This window comes from Zosterops lateralis (genome assembly GCF_965231275.1).
Source record: "Zosterops lateralis genome assembly, chromosome: 2".
NCBI classification, from domain to species: domain Eukaryota; kingdom Metazoa; phylum Chordata; class Aves; order Passeriformes; family Zosteropidae; genus Zosterops; species Zosterops lateralis.
This window is the reverse complement of record NC_139763.1, coordinates 89307696-89327616: the sequence shown is the minus strand read 5'-3', so window position 1 is coordinate 89327616 and position 19921 is coordinate 89307696. Positions and strand designations below refer to the sequence as shown.

Genomic DNA, 19921 nt, shown 5'->3' with positions numbered 1-19921 from the left:
GGGCTTCAGAAGCAGCTCAGAGGGAGTTCTTGTGGCATGGAAGAGTGCAAAGAGGGCAACAGTGGAGCCAGCTCCAGCTGCTGCCTGCCTTTTGCAACTTCATGATACAACAAAGATGATGCAGAGGTTCCACATGGTAGGAGTGGTGGGTTGAGGTCTGCACAGAGCAGACATGCTGGCTCTCCTGGCTGATTGCTCACTGGGTTTGATTGTGGCATTCAAATTGTGGATTATGGATACTGGCAGGGTGCTGCTGCCTCAGATATCCTCAGATACAGCCATCAAGAGTCAGAGGTTGAGGCTATAGGCACAGCTGCAGCTCCCCAACCCTTTTGCTTATCACATGTTCTGAAGTAATGCTTTTCTTATGGCACTCATCTTTGCAGTTCCCTGAAAAGAAGCTCTCCAGAAAACACTATTTTTAAATGAACTGCTGGCATTAAAAAAAAAAAATACACTTTCCCAGCTTATAAAGGGCTTGTATTTTAAAAATCTGCCATTTTCTTGGTTCTCTGTGGTGCCAATAGCTGCATACTTTTGTGTACTCTGCCCTTCAACCTTTTGTTGGGGGGCAACCACAAGCATTTTTCAGAAAACACTGCCTCTGGACTTGTGCCCATCCCTTTAGGTGTCATAATTAAAGAACATCTCTCTTTTCAGGAGACCTCACTTCCTGTGGTCCAGCCCCTTGGTCTCCAACTGCAGATAGCTGTGAAGCAGCAGAGCTGTGATAGTTGTGACGAGACCCTGCCAAGAATGCCAAAAGGAGTGTTGGGGCTAGAGGTGGTGGCTGTGGTTTCTTATCCCAGGAAGAGATCCTGACCCTTCCTCACCCATGGGACCTTCTCAGGAACACAGTGAACACGGGGCTGATCACTCCAGCCCTCACATTTCACACCCCCAGAGGACAATTCTAGATTCTGAAGGACAGGTTCTGTTTCCTACCCATCCTGCTTGAGGATCCCAAGAAACCGTGGCTGCCTCATCCCTGGAAGTGCTCAAGGTCAGGTTGGATGAAGCTTTAAGCCACTTGATCTAAGTGAAATGTCATAGAATCACTTAGGTTGGAAAAGACCTCCAAGATCATCAAATCCAACCTTTGACTGATCATCAACCTTTTCAATGAGACCATGGCAGTCAGTGCCACATCCAATCATTTCGTGAACACCTCCAGGGATAGTGACTCCACCACCTCCCTGGATAGTCCATTCAATGCTTGACAATTCTTTCCCTGAAGAAATTATTCGATGGCCGGGAGCGGGGGTCTTTAACATCCTTACAACCCAAGCCATTCCATGGTTCTATGATCCCACGATCCCGGGAAGAAAGTAGCATCCGCAGAGGACCGGAGAGGATGGCAGGTGGTGGCTGCAGCAGGAGGAGCAGCCTGAGCTGCCCTTGCCCACCCGGACAGCACCTCTCTGATCCCCGGAGGGCACTGCAGGGTCCGGCCGCGGCGGGAGGAGCGCGGGGGCCGGCCCGGCCATGGGGCATCCCCCGCCCCGCTCCTCCCCGCCCGCTCTTATTCTGAAAGGAGCCTCCAGCCCCTCCCCGGCCCGGCCCATCCCGCTCCCGCCTCCCGCTCCCCGCCGTGACCCCCGGCCGACCCGGCCGCTGCGGGGCGGTGGGAGAGGCTCAAGAAAACACGCTGCTACAGGGGAGGGGTCTCGGCTCGCTCGGTCTTGTTTCTTTTTCTTTCTCGCACTGGGGAGCGCGGGTCCCGTCCGGGCATCTCTGCGGGGAGCGCTCACTTCACCTTCTGGAAAACCTGGACGCAGACCTCGTCTTCAGCAGTCATGCGCTGGGAAAAGGGGGGGCAAAGAGGAGTTTAGGTTGGATCCCCTCCTGTCCCTCCCCAGCCCTCCCGCTGCTGGCTGGAGCCTGGAAGGCCCCATGCTGACACACTGCTGACCCTCCCAAAGCCCCTGCGGGTCTGGCTGCAGGGCAGGGAAGGGACATCGCCTTTGTTCGGCTGTTTAACTTTTGAGTTTAACTTTTAAACCCTGGAGGCGGATGTTTGTGTGAAGCGGTGGCTGCCCCCGCAGAGCCGGGGATGAAGTCTGAGAGAAGGTGGAAGGAAACTGCAGGGCTGGCTCAGAGCCCACAGCACCCACCCACACCGTGTCCCCCCCAACTTGCCGGGATGGGGATTTTGCCCAGCTGCACCGGACCCCTCCTCACCAGATGCAGCTGGTCCCCCTCCAGCCAGTGCCTCCAGCCTCGGTTCCTCTTCTCCCCGAGCTGCTCACACACCAGCTGATCCCCCTCCCAGGAGACGGTGGTCTGAAAGGAAGGACAGGGGAAGACATGGTCCTGAGACAAGTGGAGGGGGTGATACATGTTTCCAGCAATGACAGTGGCTGTTCCGCTCCAACACAATTTCAAATGCAATCCCTGATCCGGTATTTCTTTAGTGGTTCCTTGGGACAGATGGTCTTTGTGGGGGGTGAATGACCCTCTGGCTTCCAAGTGCAACAACAAAGTTCTGCCAAGTGGGCTGATATTCTATCTGTTCAGGGCTTTGCTCCAGAGGATAATATTCTCCGGATCCCAGAGAACTGGTTTCTGGCACTTTGCTGCTCATTCTCTTTGCAGTGAGTGATTTACTCATAGAACCACTTATTTCTGGACCTGCAGGGACTTGCCAGCTCTGGGCTTGGTTCTCACCTGGTTATTGAGTCAAAAACTAAACAAGTCCCTGAACTCTTTAGCACACCCCAGTCCCCTGTGAAACTGCACTGCCTGGGTTTCTCACCTGGCACTTGCGTCCATCCACGGGTCCCAGATCTTCCTCAAACTGCACTCCCAGGTCAAAATCCATAACATAGTCCCGCAGGGAGGTGATGGTGCGGATCACCATGTGATCTCCCGTGTGGATAATCTCTTTGTCCGGCTTCAGGAGACAGACCAGCTTCCGCAGGACCACGTTGATATCTAGAGGATGAGAGAGAGAGAGGAGATGTGTGGGCGACCTGGGTCCCTCCTCCAGCAGAGCTCCTCCACTCTTTTAGCCAAGGAGCATCAGCCATAGCACCTCCTTTCCTCTACTACTGCAGTGATGGTAGGAGAGAGAAAAACCAGAGAGTTCCCAATTTCCTTTCTCTTTCCCCTTTTAACTTTTTGGAGACACAGAGCGGAACTAAAGGGGAGGAGGGAGCGTGATGGAGAGGGGAGCATTACCTAAAGCCCGCAGGTAATTGTCCATGTTCTCCTGGGAGACGAAGCGGTAATAGCCGGTGAGGTTGGGAGGCATCCCGGGACGGAGGGACACGGAGAAAAGAGCACAAGCAGCCGGGCAGGCACAGAGCTGGTACCGGGCTGGCTCTGCGGGCGGGCCGGCCGCTGTCCCGCCGTGCGGGGAGCGCTGCGGGGCCGCCCCATCCCGAGCCCCCGCCGCAGTAAGAGTCCCCTCGCCGGGCCGGCCCCTGCTCCGGCATCTCCGCCTCGGCTGGGCAGGACGTGAGAGCGGCGGCTCACCTCCTCACCCCCCGCCTTCCTTGGGGGCTGCTCGTATTAAACTCTGCACTTCTAACCAGCGGCAAGGAACTCTCCCTCTCCGGCCTTTCCTCACACCGTGGCGCCGGTGGCTGCGCGCCCCGTCGGAGCGGTGCCCCGGCCTGCGCTCCCCGTCGAGGAGAGGCGGCGGCGGGCGGGCAGCTCCGCCCTGACCAGCCCGAGCCCGGGCTCCGGGTGCGCTCTGCAGCCCCTCGCCCCCGCATCCCCCCGATCTTCACGCCCTCCTCGTCCCTCAGCAGCCGCCCTGGTGTCGAAGCTTTCCCCCTGCCCGGGCAGGCGTCCGCAGCCGTGGCCGCGCTCCGCGGACCGCCCGGCCCGCAGCTGGGAGGCGAGTAGCGCCCGGCGCGCCCCGCCTGCATCCCTGTCCCGCATCCCTGTCCTGCATCCCGGTCCCGCATCCCGGTCCCGCATCCCTGTCCCGCATCCCAGTCCCGCATCCCTGTCCCGCATCCCTGTCCCTCATCCCTGTCCCTCATCCCTGTCCCGCATCCCAGTCCCTCATCCCAGTCCCGCATCCCTGTCCCGCATCCCTGTCCCGCATCCCTGTCCCGCATCCCGGTCCCGCATCCCGGTCCCGCATCCCTGTCCCTCATCCCTGTCCCTCATCCCTGTCCCGCATCCCTGTCCCGCATCCCTGTCCCGCATCCCGGTCCCGCATCCCGGTCCCGCATCCCTGTCCCTCATCCCTGTCCCTCATCCCTGTCCCGCATCCCTGTCCCGCATCCCTGTCCCGCATCCCGGTCCCGCATCCCGGCCCCGCATCCCGGTCCCGCGGCCCCTGGCGCGCATCGGCGGCGCCCCCCGCGGCCCGTGACGTCATGCTGCAGTGCGGGGCGGGCCCGGGCGGGGCCGGAGCGGCTGCCGGAGGTGCCGCCGTCCCTGCGCGCCGCCGCCGCCGCCGCGGGAGCGAGGGCGTGGGTCCTGCCGGGACCCGCCGCCGCCGCGATGGGCGACCCTCGGCCCCGCGCCGCCGTTCTCCTCCCTCTGCTCTGCCTCTGCGCCGCGCTGCCCGGCAGCGCCTCCAACAAAGGTGAGCGCGGCGGGCGCGGTCCCGGGCGGCGGCGGGCGCTCCGCTGGGAGCCGCCGGCAGCCCCCGCCGAGGGGCTCCGGAGGGACGCGGCGGCCGCGGCTCGTCCGTCCATCCCTCGGGTGGCGGTGCGGCTCCGCGCTGCCCGCCGCCTTCGCCCGGCACGGTTTTGTCGGGGCATCTCCGCGGTCCCCGGCGGCTCCGGCTTTCTTCTTCTCCCTCGTGCCATCCCATCCCCATTCTCTACTTTGTCCATCTGTCATCCTTCCACAGCTTTTTTCTCTCTCTCCATTCTTTCGTCTCCTGGCGCTCCCCTCGCGTTTTCCCCTTTCCCACCCACTTGTCTTGCTTTTGTTTAGTTATCGCTGGGTGGATTTAGATTCCCATCCCTTCCCTAGCGTGCTGAGAGAGAATATGTTGTTTCTCCACAGACCCCTGCAGTTCATAAAACACATTCCCTAGCTCCATCTTCCAGTCCTAGGTCATCCATCTACAATCTGTCGATAGGAACTGTTTATGTGCAGTTATGCATTAACGGTGCAGGTTGATTTTATGTATTTTATGAGATAAAGACAAAAGGTCCCCAAAGCAGCCCAGCGCTGTAACGTTCTGAATGCAGATGTTCTTTGAGCTCACACAGTGATGGAGAAAGATGTAGGTTTCTAGATCTGTGCCTGTAGAGACAAGCGTGAGAGATCCATCCGAGGGGAGTCGGTGTGCTGGTAATCTGACAGGGTGGGAAAATCTGTAAACATTTGAGGGACTCTGGGCTCCTTGGGGAATGTGACACCTTAGGGTGCCTTCTGTGCCTTGGAAGAGTCAGGGCGACAGGGCGGGTGCACCGCAGAGCTGTGTGTACCCTGACATTGGCAGGGGCATTTGTTTGTTCTGCTCTGCTTCCATGGGGCTCGGTGGCAAGGAAAGGCCCCTCATGCTCTGGATTCTCCCTCTCCTTTGTGAATTTGCACTCGGAAATATCTACCCACCTTTGGCAAATTATATTAGATTGACGGGAGCTTTCTTGAAGCTGGTAGGAGTCTGTATCCTGGTAGGAGTCTGTATCCTAAAAATATTCCTAAAATGTTTTTCTATTCTCCAACAACTCATTTCCCGAGAAATCAGATTGGTGATTCCCAAGTTGCAGGTGGATGCAGCAAAGGATTTATCTCTGTGCCATCAGCTTGTTACCCCAGCAACAGGGCACATTTGGCATTTATAGCTCTGGATCCCCACCTCGGTGGTGTGGCGCATGGATAGGGCCGGAACAGAATGGAATCCGGTGGGGACAATGGAGGGGCAGGGGGAGCCGTGGGCACTTGCACACAGGGAGGATTCCACCTGCATACTGAGCAGGATGGATGTTTCTCTGGATTTCCTACGCAATGCTTTATAATCTCAATCAATACGGTGGTGGAGAAGTGCCAACCCACGCTCTTTGCTGCCACGCCAGGCTGGATCTGCCCACTCTGCCCTGCTGGGACATCCCCTGGCTGACCTGTCACCCAGCCTGCTGGCCCTCCAGCCACCCCTGGCAGCACCCCCTGGCCCCAAAATGCACAAATGCCTGGTTGCACAGGATGCTGCCCCTTTTGAGTCAACACATGAGGCCATGCCAGTATGGCCTTCCAGAGGACACTGTGCTGCAGAGGATGGATCTAACATATTGGAAGTAGTGCCCTTGAGGGGAATGGCTCTGTATCCTACTCCCCACCAGCTCTGAGCCATGCTGTGCTCAAACTATTGCTGGGTTGTAATAAATCTTGGTCTCCAGGGGGTGGGAGAGTGGGGGATTATCTGGGAATGGGGGTTGTAACTAGGCCATGTAATATAATCTCTGAGGCCCATTTGGCAGGGAGTGGGCATGGGGGAGGGGTTTGCAATTTGTAATGATTTTTTTTTTTTCTCTCTCCCCTCCCATCGCCTCCCCTTCCCTCCCCCTCACCCCTTTATTTCTCCCTTTTCCCTGCCCCGGAGCCTGTGTGATAAAGATTAATTTGCTATTTCTGGGCCTGTGACATTTTTCAGAGCCTCCTGCTGGCTGCTGCCTCCATGCCAAACCTGGCTGGGCTCCAGCCAACAGGCTTAGCGAGGAGGGGCCAAAGGAATATGGTGCTCACCATGGAGTGGCGAAGGAGAGAGCCAGGGACTCCTAGTGCATAGGATGGCTGACTGAAGGTGTACCTGGGCATGCCTGTGTAGGTCCTGGGCCTTAGTCTAGAGAGTGCTAGGCAGAAGTGATAATAGCTGCATTGTCCCCTGAGGATTCCCCAAGGGAAGATGTAGGCTGGCTCCTTCCATTATGGCTTCATTGAGCTAAAGCGTTTAGTGTTTGGAATCTGTCTCCAGGCTGAGGCTACTTCTGCCTCTTGAGTTCACTTTTTTTTTAACGGCTCCAGCTTTTCTTGGCACCCAGACGTCTCTCCAGGTATTTCTAATAAGATAGTAATGAGGACACAAGAAAGAACACATTGTTTCTGAAGAGGTCTCCCATGAGTAGAACTAAATAAAGACAACTTTTTTCTCCCAGCCTATTTTAGACATCTGTATTTCTAGAGAAGAAGGTGGTGAGGGGTGGTTGTTACTTGCCAGAGGATAAAGTTATTCTCTTTTCCTACTGAATCTGCAGTTGGTGGCTAACACATTCCTGTCCTCCATCCTTTACCCCAAATCTGCCTCAGCAAACAAGCACAAACCATGGATTGAAGCCGAATATCAGGGCATCGTCATGGAGAATGACAACACCGTGCTGCTCAACCCGCCGCTGTTTGCCCTGGACAAGGATGCCCCACTGCGCTATGCAGGTAGGTGGGGAACAGCTCTGGCAAGGGTGGAGGGCAGGGACATGCATATGGAGAGGCAGGGACACAGTGACATTCATCCCTGTGCGGGTCCAACCTCTCTTCAGGAAACAGTCACCTCCAAACCTTGTTCCGGAGGAGGTCCCTAGTGAAGTCTGGAGGCAATTTGGGTACAGCTTGATTTAGGATGCTGTGAGCTGTTTCCTTAGGGAGAGGAACTGAGGGTGGAGCCAGCTACTTTTTGACGCAGTTCTGCTATTTCCAAAGATCACATGCACAGTGCTGTGTCTGTGAGCCCTGGAGAAAGCTGGTAGGGCACACTTCCTTGGCAGTGCTACATCCCCTCACAGTGAGCACAAATCCCCTGAACAACAGGCGAGGCTTTCAATGATTGTATTCCTAGTGCTTGCTTAGGCCATGCCTGGAGTTTCCTCATGCATTCTTCCTCAGCTTTGGGAGAGTAAATGTGGTCCCTGTGAGCTGAATTTTAGGGTTTAGGTGACCCTATCTGCAGTTCCCTGCGGTACTCTGCGCATCTTGCGTGTGTGTGGGTGGATGAGACATCATGGATCTTCCTGCTCTGGCTATCTGCAATATATGGCCTGTTTTGCCTCCCTGAGGAATGCAGAGGAGGAATAAGGTGCTCCCCCAGGACTGTGGCTGTGTAGCACTAATAAATGTAGCTCGAGGCTTGTAACCTTCAATCTTTCGTGCAGCTGGTCAGGATTCCTTGCCGTGGGAATATTCTCCAGTAGATGGCAATCTGCAGCATTAATGGCTATAAAGGATAGCAGGAGGAACTCCTAGAGAACCAAAAACTGCTCAAAATGAAGGAGGATAATGAGGGAGAATGAAAAGTGTGAGAATGAAAAGTGTGAGAAAGGAAAGGAAAGGAGAAAGGAGAAAGGAGAGGAAAGGAGAGGAAAGGAGAGGAAAGGAGAGGAAAGGAGAGGAAAGGAAAGGAAAGGAAAGGAAAGGAAAGGAAAGGAAAGGAAAGGAAAGGAAAGGAAAGGAAAGGAAAGGAAAGGAAAGGAAAGGAAAGGAAAGGAAAGGAAAGGAAAGGAAAGGAAAGGAAAGGAAAGGAAAGGAAAGGAAAGGAAAGGAAAGGAAAGGAAAGGAAAGGAAAGGAAAGGAAAGGGTGTAATGTGCTCTCCTCAGTCCTTTTCTTTCTCCCCTTCCTCTCTGTTTTTGTGTGTACCAGGTGAAATCTGTGGCTTCAGGATCCATGGGTCAGGGGTACCTTTTGAAGCTGTGATCCTGGACAAAGCTACAGGAGAGGGGCTAATCCGGGCCAAAGAACCAGTGGATTGTGAAGCGCATAAGGAGCACACATTTACCATCCAGGCCTATGACTGTGGAGAGGGACCTGATGGAGCAAATACCAAAAAATCACACAAGTAAGTTCATGCAGACATTGCTGCATTCTGCAAAATGTGATCTGTGGCAAAAATGCAAAGGAAAGGTGCTGTGGAAACACTTCCTTTAGCCAGAAGTTTTTTTCCCTAGCCATGATATTGTAACTCAATGTGCTAAGAAGACACAAAGAGAAAAGTTTGCTGACTGTCACATGAGTGACAGAAGTGAGGGCTGTTTGACAGCAGTTTCTAAAAGGGGTATTTTACAGTGCTGCAATAGAGGTAGGAGGTCCAGATTGCGTTATTATTACTTTTGCTTTTTGTGAGTGGTTGGAAACCATTGTCCCAGCACCTGTGTGACAACATTGCTGCACTGAAATCAAGGTGTCTTTCCTTGTCCTTGCTTTTGGCAGCTGGAAATCAGGGTGACGCACTTTAAAAGAATGACTTACTCTGAAATTCAGGTGGTACATGGCTCCTAATCAGCTCATCAGTTCGTATTGATGTCTCTCTGCATCAGGGCCACAGTGCACGTTCGAGTAAACGATGTGAATGAGTTTGCCCCCGTCTTTGTGGAGAAGCTGTACCGTGTGGCAGTGACGGAGGGGAAGCTGTATGACCGCATCCTGCGTGTGGAGGCCATCGACGGGGACTGCTCGCCGCAGTACAGCCAGATCTGCTACTACGAGATCCTGACCCCCAATATTCCCTTCCTCATCGACAATGATGGTAAGAATCCTCACCCATGGTGTGCACATCACTCTTGTTTTCCTGCTCTGCTCCTTCTCTGCCAGCCCTGGGCAGAGCTGTGGTATATAAATTTTCCAGCACTGCTGATCTATTCTGGTGATGAAAGCAGCAGCATCCATTTTGTGGGATGCTATAACTTGTGACACTGGGCAGAGTGACTCAACTCTTTTTTGGTTGTTTTTGTCATTGATCAAAGATAGGAGTGATTTTTAGAAGGAAAGTCTTTGAGGATACTGCCTGTCCTCTACCTTGATCTCTTTGTTTTGCAAACCAGGGAACATTGAGAACACGGAGAAGCTGCAGTACAGTGCGGATCGTGTCTACAAATTCACAGTGACAGCCTATGACTGTGGAAAGAAGAGGGCTTCTGATGATGCTGAAGTGGAAATCCAAGTGAAACCCACCTGCAAGCCCAGCTGGCAGGGTATGAAACCTCCAAACACATTTATCTCTTCTCTTCCCTTTTGCTCAGCTGCTACTCAGTCCTGCTCATCACAAATGTTTGTATATACACGTATCAATTTGTGTTCCCATATATATGGTTCGGTTCTGGCACCAACCCATCTCCATCAGGGGACACAGCAGATGTCTAAGTCTGTTGCAATGCCACTGAAAGGTAAATTCTAACACTAGAAAATCATTCCTTGGATTACTGTGAACTGCCATGTGTTTGATAAGTCTCACAGGCTGTATTCAGCAAAGATTGTTTTTGTGACTGCTCTTCTGGAAGACATTTGGCTTTTCCAGTGGTGTCATGTTCCTGCGGGTTCACCTTAGTCAATTAGAATTAAGGGGAAGTCAACGCAGCTAAATACCTGCTCTGCCTGATAAGAGAGGCTGACCAACCACAGAGTGATGACACACTAGTATTAGCTGTAGATACTGGGACTTTGGGTTCTGTGCTTCTAGGAAATCTTTCCATGCATTGATGCCAGTTGTGTAAAGCTGTGTTTCCAGTGTGGAAAGGGCCAAAAATTTGGACTCATCCATAGATGCCACTTGTGTGTATGCCAGGTGTTCTGGCCCTATGTCCTGGGCAGTTCCTAATCCCTCTCCTTCACTTCTTTCCATTAGGCTGGAACAAGAGGATTGAGTACACCCCTGGTGCAGGCAGCCTGGCGCTCTTCCCCACCATTCACCTGGAGACCTGTGATGAGCCCCTGTGGAACATCCAGGCCACAGTGGAGCTGCAGACAAACCACGTGGCCAAGGGCTGTGACCGGGATAACTACTCCGAGAAGTCCCTGCGCAAACTCTGTGGTGAATCGGTTCTTTCCTGGGCTGAGGGCGGCTGTCACACAGCACCCTGCCCCTCCCTCTGAGGGGGTTCCCTGTGTTAGCTGAGCCTCACACAGCAGAGGTGCCAGGGGACACGTTCCTCATGTCTGCTGTGGTCATTGGGGTGGGAGGACACCAAGCTTGTGTGTTGTATTGAGGGGCAATGGGTGTTCCTACCCATATGTCATGCAATTGTGGAATGGTTTGAACTGGAAGGAACCTTAAAGATCCTCTAGTTCCAATGCCCCTGCCAGAGACAGGAACACCTTGCACTAGGCCAGGTTGCTCAATCTCATCCAACCTGGCACTGAACACTTCCACAACTTTCTAGTTTTCTAAGGGACTACCCTGTGCTTTCCTTGCTAGGAAGCCAGAGGTTTCTGTGCATTGTCCCAGTATACAGAGTCTGTGGGACTTTCCTCAGCACTGAACAAAAAGTCACCATTCTTCTCCAGATAGGAGAAGGCCTTTGGGCAACCCCTCATCTCCTGGTGCAATGAGACATTACACTGAGGCTTCCAGTGCCCACTTTGTCTGATCCCCAGTTCTCAGGCTCCTTATTTTCCCATGCCAACATTCTTGACTCCCTCCTTTCTTGGCAGGTGCTGCCTCAGGAGAGATTGACCTGCTGCCAGTGCCTAGCCCCACAGCAAACTGGACGGCACGGCTCTCAGTGCACTACAGCCAGGACAGCAGCCTCATCTACTGGTTCAATGGCAGCCAGGCTGCCCAGGTGCCTGTGGTGAATGGACCGAATGGGCTGAGTGACCACTTCACCCTGTCCGTGTGGATGAAGCACGCCGTGGTGCCCAGCAAAGGCAGGCGGGAGGAGGAGACAGTGATCTGCAGCACAGTGCAGAGTGGTGAGACTTCCCCTGGGGTGGTGACACTTCTGCCCACTGCCTCTTAACTCCTTAGAAGGGATTGTCCCTGCAGGGGTAAATCTATGATATTCCAAAGCAGGACTTGGGCACGGGTTCTTCCTTATTAGGTGTCCCTTTTCCTTGGAGTGCTCCAGCCTCCTTTGAGCACATGTTGCTGAGTGCCAGTCATGCATGGCAGCGTGGGCTTCTGGGTTCTGGCCAGTGGGTCTGCCTGGAGCGTGACACGTAACTCCCTGTGCTTGTCCCTGGCAGAGGATGGCTACTCACACTACTCTCTGGCTGTGCATGGCTGCCGGATTTCTTTCCTCTACTGGCCGCTGCTGGAAAGCGCAAGGCCTGTGAAATTCCTCTGGAAGCTCGAGCAGGTGAGGAAGGGTTTGCATCCTCCCCATGTCCCTTCTCCTCCTGCCCCTTGCTGATGCCGTGCCCTGCTGTCTGCCGCAGGTGTGCGATGATGAGTGGCACCATTACGCCCTCAACCTGGAGTTCCCCACGGTGACGCTGTACGTGGATGGCGTCTCCTACGACCCTGCCCTGATCCACGACAGCGGCCTCATCCACCCTCCACGGCCAGAGCCTTCCCTCATGATCGGGGCCTGCTGGGCTGGTGAGTGCCCTCTCCCCAAACCCTGCTCTTCCCATGTGGGAAAAAAGGGGCTGGAGGGAGACCCAGAAGAGGTGAAAGAAATACCACCCAATACTAAATGATGCAAACCACGCTGCAGCCATCTTGCCTCCTTGGCACCGAAGATGGTGCGGCTCCTTCCTTCCTCGTGGACCAAGGTAATAACAGCTCAGGGAAAAGTGTCACTGGCAGCTTCTTGGACAACAGCCATAGAATATGCAATGGATAGCCAGCTTTCAGGCAGAGGAGAGTTGAAACTCTGTACCTCATTCAGGCACTGGCATTTCTATCAAAGCCTTTCAGTGGAAAGCAGGCAGTACTACTTATGCTGCTGGTTATGTTGATGGGGATTTCTCTGTCTTGAGGGTCTATATGAAAAAGTCTTAAATCCTTCTGTACAGGAATTGGGTTGAGAGACAAAAATCAGGTTAGGGATAAAGTTAGGCCATTACTAGATTAAAACCTGTTCTGTGGAGATGCAAGCCTGCATTTCTCAGATCCTTCAGTTCTCCTAATAGATTGAAGCAGGACAGAACTAAAAGAATTTGCCTACTGCTTGCCTTCACTCCATTGGAAATTTTTAGCAAGATCAAATCTTTTGCTGTACTGCTGCTTCTCTAAGGTCAGAGATCTTCCCACAGCTCCGTGCTCTCTTGATTGGTGTTTTGCAGACAACCAATACTGATCAGCTTGGGACCCTCTCCTGGAGCTGAGTCTCTAAGGGATGTTGAGAACATAGCTTGTTGTGAACATGGCTAACTCCCAAAATAGATAACATTGGGAAAGGATTGAAAAACTGCAAATACTATAGTTTCTTCCTTAAGTCTGTTACTCATCCCACAGTCCCACCATCCTCTTCATGAGAGGAACTCTGCCCTCTGTCATCTGTGATGTGCTGCCTCTAGGGCTGAAGGGTGAACTGTTTGGCACTGTTCTTGTGGACTGGCCAATACAGGCCCTTGTACAGATACTTGCCTGACCCTTTAACTACCATCTTCCAATGTCTTATTGCTCATCTGGATGCTCTCCTTTTGCAGAGGAAAAAAACAAAGAGAAAACCAAAGGAAGTGAGAATGCCACTGATTCTGTGCAAGGTAGGGAAAAGAAAGAAGATGGGTCTCTTCCCCTCTTGACTGTGCATGACTATCACTTCTTGCATGGTGCCTTCCTCATACAGCTTCCCCAGTCCTGTCCTGCCACCTCCCACTGCCTTGGGAGGAAACCCCTTAATTGGCAGATTGGTCCTTGATACCTTGGTACCTGTGAAGCATGAAAAGGCTGATGGAAGGACTGCAGCCTGCTTTGAAGTTGGAGTATGCTTTTTGTGTGGAGAAAGAGTACTCATGCCTGATCATTAAAGCTGGTCTCTGAAGAACACAATAGCCATTAGAGACATCCGGAGATGTCACCTCATCCCTATCTATCTGTGGAATGTGCAGTTTCTTTTACAAGCCCTCACAGGAAGCAGAGTGAGAAGGGGACAAGAAATTGTTCCCATCTGGCATTCAGCAGTTTGATAGAAACTTCTCTATGCTACCCACTGTCCACTGCCCTTGTCTTTTTGTTAGTCTGTTTTTCTTGCTTTCCCTCATCTGGAAATTCAAAGATTTTCATCTCCTTTCTTCAGCATCCCCTGTCTTCTTGTTGTCTTTGCTTTTCCATATCCTGTGCAACCCTCTATCCCTCTCTACCTCCCTTAACATCTGTATATCCCTCACATGGTTGCTTTTGTTGTCTGGGCTTTTCCATGCCCCATGCCCCGCTCTGTATCTACCTCCCTTACCTCTGCATGGCCCTCACACTGTTGCTTCTGTGGTTTTGCTCTCTTCCTCGCCATGTCTCTCACACCCTCCACCTCCCATGTTTCCCTCAGGAGATCCTCTGTCGATACACCACTACTTCCATGGTTACTTGGCTGGCTTCACTGTGCGCCCTGGTAGCTTGGAGAGCCGTGAGGTTATTGAATGCCTGTATGCCTGCCGTGAGGGGCTTGATTACAGTGACTTCGACAGTCTGGGCAAAGGGATGAAGGTATGCCCATCTGCCCAGCTTGCATGGGTCTCCTCCACTCTCCTCCCCAGCCTTGCTTCCCAGGACTTTGCCTGCTCCCCCACCTCAGACAACTCCCCAGATTTCTCCTATGTGTCTCTCTCAGCCTGGATTCCTGTCATTTGCCAAGGAACCACAAGTATTTTCTTTCCTTCCACCTCTAGGTTCACGTGAACCCCTCTCAGTCCCTGCTCACCTTGGAGGGTGATGATGTGGAAACATTCAACCACGCAATCCAGCATGTGGCTTACATGAACTCCCTGCGCTTTGCTACCCCTGGGGTCCGGCCCCTCAGGCTCACCACTGCTGTCAAGTGAGTGGGCAGACCAGCACCTCTGGCTCAGTTCAGCAAGAGAGTTGCCTCTCTTTGGACTAAAGTTGCATTGACTCACTTTGTATTTTAAAATAATAGTATTTTAAGATGGTCCTGAAATGGGTAAAATCTTCCTGAAAAGAAATGATCAATTATCCAATATCCAAATGGATACTGTAGTAATGGTTCCTAGTGCCAATGCAGAACTTTTGCCTCCACTCGCAATGTTCCATGCATGTGGACTGGTTTTAATTTTCTCTGTGTTTGTCGATGTGACCAAGTCACCAGATCCCAGTGGTGTCACTCCTACCACATGTCTCTGCCTTGTGCAGTAGTCTGTGGGGAAGCTTTAAGAAGATTGCTGGAAAAAGGATATTCCCTTCCCTGGAAGTAGTGGACAGGAGGTGATTTTTTATAATGTTGTTGTTGGAAGCTTGGGGCAACTGATGTCTTCTACTGCTCTCATTCAGGTGTTTCAGTGAGGAGTCCTGTGTCTCCATTCCTGATGTGGAAGGCTATGTTGTGGTGCTACAGCCTGATGCCCCCCAGATCCTGCTGAGTGGCAATGCCCACTTTGCTCATCCTGCGTCAGACTTTGAGGCTCCAGAAGGAATTCCCCTGTTCCCCAACCTCCAGATCACCTGCTCTATTTCTCATCAGGTCGAGGCCAAGAAGGATGAGAACTGGCATGGTACCGGTGAGTGGAGTACAGGGCAAGGTGTGAGAGACAAACTGGAAGGACCTACAAGAGCTGCACTTCTGTGGAGGAAGTAGAGCCCCTGTAATTACACCCGAATGCGAGAGTTTACAAATTTAGAAGCAAGGCACATTGTCTGTCAATATGTAGGCTAATCGGCTCTTATCCCTTTCTGCTCCTCCCTGTACTTTTTCTATCTACTCAGTTCCTTTGCCTCACTCTCTCCTAATTCTTTCCCAGGCTGCTCATTCCTAATCCCTTTTACATTTTACCTACATTTTCCTTTATTGAATCCAGTGCTGGATGGATGCCTGTTACTCTCTCTAGTCCTGCACTTACTGAGTCTCATCTACTTCCTTCTCTCCTGCTTTCTTTTCTTGCTTCTTGCTCCCTTCCTTCTCTTCCTGCCTCACTTATTCCCGTAAATTCCCCAGTCAGTTTCCTCACACCCTACAGGATCCTGTTATTCAATTTCTTTCCATCATGCTCAGATTATTTCTCTGCAGTCTGTGTTCTATGTGTCCATTCACTTCTTTCATATCTGTTCTGGTAATGGGATGTTTTGCTCCTATTTTTCTGTTTAGAAGCTTTGCCTTTCCTCATACAATGATGAGTTCCTTGACCTAAGAGCAGACTATTCTCAATCCTGCTGAAAACAGTTAGTTATTCAATGTGGTTTCAATTTTAAAGAAGATAAGATCTCAACCATGGTAACCAACAGTGTGAGACAGGGAAAAGCTTCCAAAAGCATGCAGGGCCTGGGAATGTGTGTGTTGTTCCTAATTTGCACACTGTCATAACAAAGTAGTTACAACCAAGATGTGTTATCATGAACCAGACTGATAATAGTATGTTGTTCCAAAATAAAGTGACTTTATTATGTGCATAGATAATGTCATTAGAACCATCCTGCAACAAGTAATTAGACTGACAGTGATTTTACTTAAGGTCAGTGCTAGGTAGAGAAGTAATTACATATGATGTGAGCACTCTTAGGTAAGCAGGTACCCCTCTGAGTAACTCCTTCCTTCTCTGATGGCTATCTGGCTTTCTGGCCATATCTTCCTTCTGTTTGCATCTCAGTGACGGACACACGAATGTCAGATGAGATTGTGCACAACCTGGATGGCTGCGAGATCTCACTGGTAGGAGATGACTTGGACCCAGAGAGGGAGTACCTGCTCCTGGATGGGGCACTGCTGCAGCAGCGGGGCCTGGAGCTCGTTAACACCTCTGCCTACCTGACCATCACAGGTATGTCCTCTCCACGGTCACCGCTGTCTAGTTATGCCTCTGTCACCGGCTGTCAGGCATCACTGGGAGAAGCACCTGACCTTAGGTTGTGTTGGTGTACTTTGTGACTCTGAGATGTAATCATTTCTTGAACTCCTGGCTTTTGGAAGTTGCAGACCATTTCCTTAGGGAGGTGGCTTTTTTCCTCCAGCACAAAGTACTGGGACATGGTGTCAGCTCTTGCCCAGGCTTGCACCACTCCTTCTGACTTACTCCTTGGGGTTTGGTGTTCTCAGGTGTCAGTAGCATTTTGCATGATGTAAAAGGGACAAGATATCCCTCAACTTGTGGACTGGTACAACACCTTTGTGCTCTCCAGAACATAATAAGGCTGTTGCTCTCAAGCCTTCCTTCCTTTCCACTTGTTTTAGTGATGCAAGCAGGGATTCTATTAGGTCCTTCACAGCCAGCTCCATCTCTGAGCACTTCCCAAAATTAACAAACCCAGCATTGCCTTGGACCCCTCTGTAGCTTCTAGTTGCTGCAGGGTTAGGAAACCAGGTGACTTTGGAACCAGAGTTTCCTCACCCCGCACTTCTCGTCATGTCTCAGGGGTGGAGAGCATTGCAGTTTATGAGGAGATCCTACGCCAGGTCTCCTACCACATCAACCACGGTGCTGCCCTCTATGAAAGGAAGTTTCACCTGTCCTGCACTGAGATGAATGGACGCTACTCCAGCAATGAGTTTACTGTCGAGGTACAAGACTGATACATGCACACAGAGATTCTTCTGCATGCATGGGGAGGACATGGTGCATGGGAATGCATCGAATGTGCTGTGGATACAGGGTTGAGTCCCCTCACTCTGGTCTTTCTGCAGGTGAATGTTCTCCACAACATGAACCGAGCTGCTCATCCTAACCATATTCTGGGCTCCCAGCAGTTTGTGCACCGAGGCCATCATTTACCTGCAGAGCTGTCTGGGCACAGTTTGGCAAGCACCCACAGCAACCCAAGTACGTAACAATATCTTTTGGGATTGTTCCTTTAGAGCAGGATGCTGATTTACTGATATCTGGCAGAACCTATAGTGGAGGATTCCTCTCAGGCTCCCTGCACCCATTATCAGGTTCTCATTATACTGACCTGTTCCACTCATTGTTACCCAGAGGACTGCAGTCTTTGTCAAATTGTATTTCAGAGCATGCTGCAACAATCCTCCTCTTGTGGGATATTATTTTCTTGATGCAGATGCTGACTGAAATCTACACCTCAGAGGGTCTAAAAAGAATAACTGTAGGCTGGCTTCATTCATGCACCTTGCAAAGGTGCTATGTGGGCTTGTGTAAAGTAATTTCAGAAAGAATCTTCAACAGCAGGAGAGAAAAGTGAGTCAAGACTGCCACTGCTCTAAAGAAAGAAATGGGAGTAGGTGGTGGTCAGCAATGCAGGAAAATACAGGAGATGGCACCACAGAGACAAGAGAAGAATTCTTGCCCCCGTAACAGAGGAGAGAGAAACCTCAAAACTAGACTAGATATTTGTGCTGGTAGCCCTGTGCCTCAGGCATGACCACACTCTAATAGATTCCTCCTGGGCTGTGAAAGCTCTGGAACTTGTTACAGTCATTTTGGTCCCCTGTCATAGGGGAACAAACAAGGCACCTTTGAGCTAGCTTTTGCTGCACTTCCTGCAGTAGCCAATCTCAAGCTGGTCCAGTCCTGCAGCTGGCACTGCAGGGGCAGCCCGTGCATGTGCCAGCCTTTGCCTCTCCCTTCCCCAGCTCTCCCTGCTGAACAGAACCATAAACAAATTTGTGGAGGCCCTAGACAGATTTTGCAGGGAAGGTGGTTATCTGGGGAGTTAAAGCTCAGTCTACAAGCCTAAAACAAACACATGGGAGTTAGGCTAAGGGTCTTAGATGAATTTCAGGTTTTCTCCAAAAGCCTGGAGAAGCCAGGCTTTTGCCACAGCACTAATTAGAAGTCCATCATAGAATTCATATCTTCTCCATGTGCAACAAAAGCATCTTTTGGCTCCTTGCTTTCTCTACTGCTTGCACAGAAATGACACTCTCTGAAAATCATCCTTGAGCCCTTGGAGGCTGTCCTCAGCACGCACTTCTCCTTCCCAAGAGCAGGATACAGATGTATGCGGTCCAACATATTCTGGTGAATTCTGCAGATAAAGATGTGCAGAGTCTAGAGGCCAGGCTGACATCACAGGAACTGCCTGTGCCCAGACAAGGGGCACAGACAAGTCAGGCTATGTTCCTGCATAGACTAAAAACCCGAGCTCTGCACAGGGATCTCAGTTCCTGGATGTCGGGTTGGAAATGCATGTTTCTGTGACAGACACTAGACACAACTTCTCACTTTCTCTCTTTGAAGTGGTCCCCAGTGCTGCCACTGTCATCATCGTGGTGTGTGTGGGTTTCCTGGCACTTATGGTGATCCTTGGCATCCTGCGCATCCACTCCCTGCACCGGCGGGGAGTGGGGCAGGAGGTCTCTGGGGCTGCTGAGTCGGGGCACACCAGCACTGGAGGCAAAGACAGCGACATGTTCTGGGACGACTCAGCCCTCACCATCATCGTCAACCCCATGGAGGTGAGGAGCAGTCCCTGTGGCCGGGGCTGGGTGGGCAGTCGGGTTGTCAGACCCTTCCTCTTACCCCATCTCTCCCCTCCCCAGTCCTACCAGAGCTGTCAGGAGAGGGCAGCAGGGAATGTGGAGGGCAGAGCTGGCCAGGGCATGGAGGATGATGACGACAGCACCGACTCGGAGACACCCGACTCCCCGGACAGCAGTGACATGAATGACCGGCACATCATCGGCAAAAGTGACGTCTCTCACCGCTACTAGGAGCTTTAAAACACCCGCCCAGTGGATCCCTCCAAAACATATGGCAGGAAGGAGGAGGTGTCTTACTTTCAACTTCTTTCCAGCCCCACCGTGTACACATGTGCTCCTCCCTCACTGATCATTTCTGCCTCCCATGTTCCTTCATCTTCTGCCATCCTCATTGTGGACATTCCCCACATTATTGACCCCCCATCTGGCTCTCCAGAAACATGTGGCCATGGGCACTTACACATGATGGTGGCACAGTTCAAACTGTGATGCAGGTGTTGGAGAAGAATGGAAATCTGGAAAGCAGAGCCAGCCACAGGGCTCAGAGTGGGGTTTCTCACAACCCCTCCCCAGATATTATATATATATATTGTATATTTTTTCAATGTTGTCATTTGAAGTTTATTCTCGTTTCATGCAAAAAAAAAAAACAACAAAAAAAACCAACAACCAACAAACCACTGCAGCTTTGTGTCGCTTTGTAAAATTGTCAATACTCCTAATACTAAATGAATGAAGGTAAGAAAGATGAGGAAACAAAGTG

At 51.7% G+C, this 19921-nt stretch overlaps 2 protein-coding genes across 2 annotated transcripts; one reads left to right on the top strand and one right to left on the bottom strand.

Annotated features, from left to right (window-relative positions):
- Positions 1–1652: 1652 nt before the first annotated feature.
- RBP5 (retinol binding protein 5) lies at positions 1653–3354 on the bottom strand. The gene is made up of 4 exons (XM_083855764.1): positions 3181–3354; positions 2756–2934; positions 2182–2283; positions 1653–1801 (listed from the first exon to the last, which is right to left on the bottom strand). The coding sequence occupies exons 1-4, from the start codon at positions 3251–3253 to the stop codon at positions 1748–1750; spliced, it is 408 nt and encodes a 135-aa protein (XP_083711890.1). The 5' UTR covers positions 3254–3354; the 3' UTR covers positions 1653–1747.
- Positions 3355–4461: 1107 nt separating this feature from the next.
- Positions 4462–19839, top strand: CLSTN3 (calsyntenin 3; the record flags this gene model as incomplete). Its single annotated transcript, XM_083854790.1, has 18 exons — positions 4462–4546; positions 7222–7344; positions 8543–8738; positions 9217–9425; positions 9721–9870; positions 10521–10706; positions 11327–11587; positions 11861–11973; positions 12053–12215; positions 13271–13327; positions 14107–14264; positions 14447–14595; positions 15066–15292; positions 16376–16546; positions 17138–17283; positions 17407–17542; positions 18917–19134; positions 19219–19839. The coding sequence occupies 18 exons, from the start codon at positions 4462–4464 to the stop codon at positions 19387–19389; spliced, it is 2919 nt and encodes a 972-aa protein (XP_083710916.1). The 3' UTR covers positions 19390–19839.
- Between the last annotated feature and the right edge of the window lie 82 nt (positions 19840–19921).